Consider the following 9,200-nt stretch of genomic DNA (forward strand, 5'->3'; position numbering starts at 1 on the left):
GTTTTAGTCACACAGGGAAGGAACATTTGGAGCATCTATTGGAATTGTTCCATTGACTTCGGGAGTTGGGCTTGATGATAAACATGGCTAAAAATGAGTTTCCAAAGTCCCAATTCACATTCCTAGGCCATGCTATTGAACATGGATAGATGGTCCCACAGGGATGCAAAAACAGAGGTTACTGGGAATTTCCCATAACATCGATGAATAGGGAAGTATTATGATGCCTGGGATTGAGTGGGTTTTATTGGAAATTCATACCAACTTTAAGCCGGGAGTTACTCCACTGGCTGACCTGTTGAAATGGTGCATGGATTTCAGTGGACTGAGGAATGTCAGAAGATATTTGACAGCCTAAAAGTCATGTTGACCACTACTACAGTGTTAGCAACACCTATGTACACAAAGCCATTCAAGATGGCTACTGATGCAAGTGATGTGGGTGTTAGTACTGTACTCTTACAAGAAGATGATGATATGCTAGAAATACCTTAATGGGTATTTCTTCCAAAGGTTAAATATTCATCAAAAGAAATATTCCATCATTGAGAAAGAGACTTTGGGTTTGGTGTTGGTATTGCAACATTTCAGCATATATGTTGCAAGTAGCATTTGGGGTTTGGAACTGATAGATACAGCTGTCTCTCTGCTGCAGCAACAAGCTTATTTTTTTCTCTCTCTCTCTGTCTGCTGCTCGATTTTTCCTTTCGGTGTTCCTCTCTCCTGGACTGGAAGGGAGCGAGCATGGAGGGAAAATCTGTTTTGCTGAATTTGCCTTTGCCAGGGGTGTGTTTATGGGATGCTGCTATATTAGAACTGTTAATGATTAGTAGTGAAATAATATATAATTTTATTCAGTATTTCAATTGAGTTAAAGTTATGTCAATTCTTATTGTTTTGGTTGTATTTTAATTGAATTGTAAAAATAAAGTGCATTTTGCTTAAAGCCAAGTAGTGGACCAATCAAAACATATCTGGAACACAGCACCTTACACTGCCCTTAAATCAAATAGAGAGTTAGGGTCGAGGCTGTCTCCTTGGCATATTTTGAGGGAGTTTGGTCGAGTCCACAATAATGACACCTTCACAATCTGGATTGGTGTCAAGCAAATCTGTATGATAGCCCCACATTATTTTCAATCTACCTGCTGCCCTCTGATGCAAGTACTAGATGCCGACTTTGAGTGTTCCCGGCCGGTTAGCTCAGCCGGGTTTGACCCGGCGGTTCTGCCGACGGTCTCGCCTTCGAGGGGGGAAGGCACCCCGTGTACAGGCCGAATTTCGTGCATTCCCAACGGTGGGAAGTGGTCCAAACGGGGATGGGAATGAATGTGACTGCTCAAGCCGACTTTGAGACTTGTAAGCCGGGTAGCTCAGCCGGGTTTGACCCGGCGATTCTGCCGACGGTCTCGCCCTCGAGGGCGGACCCTCCCCCGTGTTCAGTCCGATTTCCATGCATTTCCCACGGTGGGAACTGGTCTCTTTCATAACGGGGACAAGGGTCTGAAGCGGTGAAGTCAGTAACCGGCATAGTTAAGGAAAAGGTTAGAAAGTTCTCAACAGTGCGAAAAAAGTGAGCAGGGAAGCTTAGAAAAGGTGTCTGTGAGTCCCAAACGAGTGAACTGTAAAACTTAGGGAAATGCCGAAAGCGTTTTAAAGTATGAAATCGGGAACCAGGAAAAGATGGGAAAGTGCCTGAAAGTGCTAAATGAGTAACCTTAAAAACTTAGAAAAACATCCGAAAAGAAGAAATCAGTAACCAGGAAAACCTAGAAAAATGTTTGAAAAGAAGAAATCACTCTGCCGCCCTGCGGTGCTCGTCACCCAGGTTTGGGGAACCCGATGAGAGGCCGGTGGCGAGGTCTCTTGACAATCGGAGGGTGTTGGCGTCCCTCCGCAGCTGCTTGTGTCGAAAATGAAGGCGAGAGACGCAGATGTGCAAGCCCCCACTCTTGGTCTCTTTACAAGAAACTCAGCCTGTCCTTGAATGGTCCACTAAAGGATAAGGAAGGAAGGCCGTGTGTCAAACCTGAGGAAGTGGGTGAGATTCTGAATGATTATTTTGCATCAGTGTTCACTGTGGAGAGGGACATGATGAATGTTGAGATTATGGATAGAAGTTTGATTACTCCCAATCACGTTGACATAAATAGGGAAGATGTGTTGGGTAGGCTAGAGATTATGAAGGTGGCCAGATCCCCAGGACCAGATGGGATCTATCCCAGGTTGCTGAGGGAGGCAAGAGAGAAAATAGCTGGGGCCCTGACAGATATCGTTGTAGTATCTTAAACACAGGTGAGGTGCTGGAGGACTGGAGGGTTGCTCATGTTGTCCCCCTGTACAAGAAAGGTGGTAGGGATATTCCAGGTAACTACAGTCTAGTGAGCCTGTTGTCAGTGTTGGGAAAGTTGCTGGAGAAGGTACTGAGGGATAAAATCTATTTCTATTTGGAAAATAAATGGGAGTTTATCAGTGATTGGAAACATGGTTTTGTGTGGGGGAGATCGTGCCTTACCAACTTTATATAGTTCTTTGAGGAAGTGACCAAGTTGATAGATGAAGGAGGGGCTGTAGATACCACATACATAGACTTTAGTAAGGTGTTTGATAAGGTTCCCCATGGTAAACTAATAGAGAAAGTGAAGTCACATGGTGTGCAGGGTGTTCTAGCTAGGTGGATAAAGAACTGGTTGAGCAACAGGAGACAGAGTGTAGTAATTGAAAGGAGTTTCTTGAAATGGAGAAAGGTAACCAGTGGTGTTCCACAGGGATCAGTGCTGGGGCCTCTGTTGTTTGTTATACACATAAATGATTGGTATGATCAGCAAGTTTGCAGATGACACGAAGATTGGTGAAGTAGCAGAAAGCATAAGGGACTGTCAGAGAATACAGGAGAATATAGATAGACTGGAGAGTTGGGTGGAGAAGTGGCAGATGGAGTTCAATCCAGACAAATGTGAGGTGATGTGTTTTGGGAAATCTAATTCTAGAATGAATTATACTGTAAAAGGTAGATGTTGATGAGCAGAGAGATCTGGGAGATCAGGTCCATTGTACCCTGGAAGTGGCTGCACAGGTGGATAGAGTGGTCAAGAAGGCATCTGGTGTGCTTGCCTTCAACGGATGGAGTATTGAGTATAAGAGCTGGCAGGTTATGTTAAAATTGTACAAGACTTTGGTCGGCCGCATTTAGAATACTGTGTACAGTTCTAGTCGCCACATTACCAAAAGGATGTGGATGGTTTGGAGAGGGTGCAGAGAAGGTTTACAAGGATATTGCCTGGTATGGAAGGTCCTAGCTATAAAGAGGGGTTGAGTAGGTTAGGATTGTTTTCATTAGGAAAAGGAGATTAAGGGGTGACCTGATTGAGGTCTGCAAAATCATGAAGAGTATAGAGAGGGTAGATAGAGATAAGCTTTTTCCCAGGGTGAAGGATTCAATAACGAGATGTCACGCTTTCGAGATGAGAGGTGAAAAGTTTAAGGGGGATACACACGGCAAGTACTTTCCAGAGGGTGGTAGGTGCCTGGAATGTGTTGCCAGTAGAGGTGGTAGAGGCGGGCACGGTAGATTCATTTAAGATGCGTCTGACAGATGCGTGAGTAGGTGGGAAGCAGAGGAATGCTTAGGAACTGGGCGACAGGTTTAGACAGTGGATTTGGGATTGGCTCAGGCTTGGAGGGTCGAAGGGCCTGTTCCTGAGCTGTAAATTTTCATTGTTCTTTGCTCTTTGTTCTCTTTGAATGCTGCCAAAAAAATCTTGTATTCACCCAGAGCTGGTTAATTGAACAATCTGCCTATTGAAGGACAGACTGTGGAATATGTTGAACATTTTCCAGACCTTGGCACCATAAAGATACCATTGGTAAAGCGATCCAGCACGGCCAGCTTTGCCTCCTACAAACTACAGCAGCAAGGGTTAAAACAACAATGAATTCCATGAGTCAACTGAAGTCCTGGGCTACACAGCAGTTGAAGTTATCACATTCTGTACAGCAGGGAGACTGGCAACACATGCAAAGTGTTAAAGATAACCCTCCAGAAAGGCCTTTATCACATTCTCTGGATTCAACAGTGGTTAGCACTACAGTCTCACAGCACCAGGGAAGTGGGTTCAATCCCAGCCTCGGGTGACTGTGTGGAGTTTGTACATTCTCCCCCTGTCTGTATGGGTTTTTTCCCATTGTCACAAAGATGTGCAGGCCAGGTGGATTGGCCATGCTAAATTGCCCATAGTGTCAGGTGCATTAGTCAGAGGGGAATGGGTCTGGGTGAGTTACTCTTTGTGGGTGGCATGGTGGCACAGTGGTTAGCACTGCTGCCTCACAGCGCCAGAGACCCGGGTTCAATTCCCGCCTCAGGCGACTGTGTGGAGTTTGCACATTCTCCCCGTGTCTGCATGGGTTTCCTCCCACAGTCCAAAGATGTGCAGGTTAGGTGGATTGGCCATGCTAAATTGCCCGTAGTGTTAGGTAAGGGGTAGATGTAGATGTAGGGGTTTGGGTGGGTTACGCTTTGGCGGGGCGGTGTGGACTTGTTGGGCCGAAGGGCTTGTTTCCACACTGTAAGTAATCTAATCTAAAAAAAAACAGGAGGACCATTAAACAAAAGTTAGTGTCCTCCTGAGAATTTAGGCAGAACTCCTGCAAAAGCATCTACCAAAGATCGGACACTGTGTCCCATTAGCGTTTTCCCCAGTGGGGTCTTGTTTTCTTTCTCAGCTTTCAAATGGCCAACCTCCCAAGGGAAGACAGAAAAACACGGTCAAAGTCACTCAGAAGCTGTCCTGAAGCACGGCAGCATTGATGTTAATTCCTGGGAATGTCCATCAAAGAGCATCACCCTCATGACCGTAGGCTTACATTTCCCTAAAGCTGAAGGAGAGAACTGACAAAGAAAGTAATGATCTGGAACGTGCTGCCTCTGGGCTAAAGGATGATCAATAATTTAAAATGGAAACTGGACAGACTTTGCAGGACTACAGGGATAAGTAGAAATGAGCTGAAGAAGAGTCAGTGGATTTGAAATGTTAACTCCTCTTCTCTACAGATGCTGCCAGACCTGCAGAGTTTTCCAGAAACTTTTTGTGTCCAATCTTCAGCAGCCAGAATTATTTGTTTTATTTTAATTGGAATGCACAGACTGGTCTACAAAGTGATGACATGGCCTTGATAGGTTCAATCTCACAGCAATCCAGCAGTGTGGGCACAGGCCATTCAGCCCATCGGGTCCACATTAGCCTGCCAAAGAGCATCCCACCCAGACATACCCCTTATTCGATCCCTGTATTTCCCATGACCAATTCCACCCTAACCTGCATATCTTTGGACTGTGGGAGAAAACTGAAGCACCCGGAGGAAACCTACACAGACATGGAGGGAATGTGCAAACTTCACACAGACAGTTGCCCGAGGGTGGGGTCAAACCTGAGTCCCTGGTGTTGTGAGGCAGCAGTGCTAGCCACAGAACCACTGTACTGCACCTTTCCATAGCCTTCTTTCATGCTAAAGTCATTGTGTGAACTACCTTACTGAATTATTTAATAGTGTTTTCTTCCCAAACGTCTGCACATAATATATTAATGAATAAGATGAAAGCATGGGGACAGGTAGCAGAATGATAGCTGGCTCCAAGTCAGAAAGCAGAAGTTAGGGTTAATGACAGCTATTCAGAGTGACTGAAGATGCAAAGTGAAGATCCATAAGGATCACTGTTGACAGTTTGTGTTAAGTTATGTTCCCTTGAATTTTTGGAATAAAAAATGCAATTTCTAAATTTGCAGTCGATACCCAATTTTGAAGGGAAAGAGACAGTGAACTGAGGGTTGGTGGCTATTTATTCAACGGGTGGAATAGATTTATATTTGGTAAATAAATTTCAACATGGACAAAAATAAGGTATTATTATTTGGTAAGGAAAGCTAGGTTACAGTAATAGGCTTGCTGCTAAAGGGATATAATTAAAAATAGAAACGTTTGGTAAGCCTCAGGATATCGAGCCACTTGACAAGGGCGACCTGGATATAAATACCAGGAAAGGGCAAAGCATAAATGCCAGACAATGTACATTTTCAAAATGAAAGAATATAACCATCAACCCTTGACATTCAGGAGCTTTGTCATTACTGAAACCCCACTATCAAATCCTGGGGAAGTGTCAAACTGTACTGGGAACCAGCTGTACAAATATTGTAGTAGAGCTCTTGTGGTATATTGGTAGTGGCCCTACCTCTGAGCAAGGGGCCTGTGTTCAAGTCCCTCCTGCTCTAGAGGTGTGTTACAACACAAATATTATGGCTACCAGAGCAGGTAAGAGGCTAGGAATACTGTGGTGAGTAACTCACCTCCTGACTCCTGTCCACAAGTCACAAGTCAGGAATGTGATGGAATAATCCGCACTTGCCTGGATGTTGCTCCAGCAACACTCAAGGTATATAAGAACACCACCACCTTTAAGTTCCTCTCCAAGCCACTCACCGACCTGATTTGGAAATATGTCACCGTTCTTTCACTGTTGCTGGATTAAAATCCTGAAATTCCCTATCCAAGGGCATTGTGGGTCAACCTGCAGTGCACGGACTGCAGCGATTCAAGCAGGAAGCTCACCTCCACCTTCTCAAGGAGCAACTAGGGATGGGCAATAAATGCTGACCTAGATCAGAGTGGTGCTGGAAAAGCACAGCAGGTTAGGCAGCATCCGAGGAGCAGGAAATTCGATGTTTTGGGCAAAAGCCCTTCATCAGGAATGAATACAGGGAGCCTATGGGTGGGGAGATAAATGGAAGGGGAGGGTGGTGGGGCTGGGAAGAAGGTAGCCAAGATTACAATAGGTGGATGGGGGAGGGGATGGAGGTGATAGGTCAGAGGGGAGGGTGGAGCAGATAGGTGAGAAGGAAGATTGGCAGGTGGGACAGGTCATGAGGATGGTGCTGAGCTGGAAGGTTGGAACTGGGGTAAGGTGGGGGGAGTGGAAATAAGGAAACTAGTGGAGTCCACATTGTTGCTATGAGGTTGAAGGGTCCCAAGGCAGAGGATGAGGCATTATTCCTCCAGGCGTCGGCTGGTGATAGAACAGCGGTGTAGGAGGACCAGGACCTGCATGTCCTTGGCAGAGGGGGAGGGGAAGTTGAAATGTTGAGTCACGGGGCGGTGGGGTTAATTGATGTGAGTGTCCCGGAGATGTTCTCTAAAACGCTCTGCGAGAAGGCATCCAGTCTTCCAGCACCACTTTAATCTGGACTCTGATCTCCAGCATCTGCAGTCCTCACTTTTGCCTAATAAATGGTGATCTAGCCAGCAACATTCACATCCCACAAATGAATAAGAAACACAAAATAAATTCTCCTTTGCTCCCCTCAGAAGTCAAATCTGCTCCAGGGGATCTTGTGGATCTAATGTTATTTGCAAATCAGTTTACTTTCTGTACTGTGTAGTTTCTGCTTCACTTAGGACCAGTTCAGCCCCCAGTTATAGGTGAGAAGAAAAATCAACAAGCACCCCATCAATTGGCAATGCATATAGACTGAGGAAGAATGAGACTCTAGGGGACAAATTATTAATATTTTGTACTTACCCTGAGCTCCTTCTCTCCCTCGCTGATGCTCCCACAATTGTGGCCCTTGTGTTTCCCAAATACAGTGCAGAGAGTGCAGACACACACCTTATCCTCCTTACAGTAAATCTTCAGCAGCTCCTGGTGCTCTGTACATTTCCACTGGGACACATCTGCAGTGGGATCTACAAGGAGATGGCTTTTAAACACAGTGCTCTCGGTGTGATGTCTGAGATGTTCCGGGCACATGGAAGCTTCACACTTCAGGCAGGTCTTCACTGCCGGCTGTGGGTGGCTGGGGCAGTAGTTACACAGAATTGAATGGGTTGAAGTATTTTGAACATTATATTTCTCAGTAATGCTTGCAAGTTTGAAATTCCTCTGCAGATGTGGCCACTTCTTGTACTCTGCCCTACATTCGGGGCAGGAATAAGCATCAAACACGGCCTCTTTCCAGGTTTTCTCAATACAGACTTTACAGAAACTGTGCTTACAATTGAGAATCACAGGATCAGTATACAGTTGTTGACAGAAGGAACAAATCAATTCCTCCTCCACATCTGCTTGAGGTGAAGCAGTCGCCATTTGTTAAGGGGAACAGAAACTGAAAGTAACTTGCAGAGAATCACTGATATGCAGGAAGCTCTCAGCATTGCAATTGGTTCAAAAATATTAACCACATTATTTGTCAAGGAAGATACCTACACCAACCAGATACAAATGTAATGATCTGGATTTGAGAAACAGATTTAACTTGAACTAATAAATAGAGGACCTCATGCTTTACCTGGCAGGGATAAAATTTTAGAAGGGAACAGAAATTGCATTTATTGCTCACTTGGCACGACCTCAAGATGGTTAACAGAACATTTTGATGAGGATTTTGAGCTTGGGATAAGCTCCTTTAACTTTGGACAAGGCCAGGGTCAGAAATTAGGTGCTGCTTCAGGACTGTTCAGAATCAGAGCAGTGACCCCCAACCCCATGACACCCTCCCCCTGACCCCAGCATAGTGACTCCACCTCCCTGACTCCAGCACTGTGACCTCCTCTCCTTGACCCTAGCACAGGCACCCTAATCTCCCGACCCCAACACAGTGATCTCCTCCCCATGACCCCAGCACATGAATCGCTCCCCATGATCCCAGCAGTCACCCCAATCCCTCTGACTCCAGCACAGTTATCCCCTCCCCATGTTCCCAGCACAGAGACCCCAGTCCTTCTGACCCAAGCACATGTCCCATCCATGACCCCCCTTCCCACGACCCCAGCACAGTCACCCCAATCCCCCTGAACCTAACAGTGACTCTGACCCCTGACCCCAGCACAATGACCCCAACTCCCTCCATCCCCAGCGCAATGACCTCCTCCCATTGGCCCTAGCACAATGACCCCTAGCCCCTGCAGTGACCCCCTCCCCCTGACCCCAACACATTAACCCTGAATCCCTCACTCCAGTAAAGCAACTTTCTCCCCCGAAGCCTACAAAGTGACCCCCTCCCCATGACCCCAGCATAGTGATCCCAATCCCTGACCTCAGTAAAGTGACCCCTCCCTCAACAGTTAACATCTTCTCCTGACCCGAGCAACAGCGACCCTGAATCTGTGACCCTTCTCCCTGACCACAGCACAGTGAGTGTAATATTTGC

At 46.0% G+C, this 9,200-nt stretch overlaps 1 protein-coding gene across 1 annotated transcript in view; it reads right to left on the minus strand.

The window, feature by feature from the left end:
• The window catches only part of LOC140494389 (E3 ubiquitin/ISG15 ligase TRIM25-like), a 28,407-nt gene extending 20,270 nt beyond the window's left edge, over nt 1-8,137 (minus strand). The window contains exon 1 of the mRNA XM_072593582.1: nt 7,574-8,137. Coding sequence (XP_072449683.1) covers nt 7,574-8,137 — 564 coding nt within the window. The remainder of the gene's footprint in view (nt 1-7,573) is intronic.
• Between the last annotated feature and the right edge of the window lie 1,063 nt (nt 8,138-9,200).

The sequence above is a fragment of the Chiloscyllium punctatum genome, chromosome 24 (genome assembly GCF_047496795.1).
Source record: "Chiloscyllium punctatum isolate Juve2018m chromosome 24, sChiPun1.3, whole genome shotgun sequence".
Taxonomy (NCBI): Eukaryota; Metazoa; Chordata; class Chondrichthyes; order Orectolobiformes; family Hemiscylliidae; genus Chiloscyllium; species Chiloscyllium punctatum.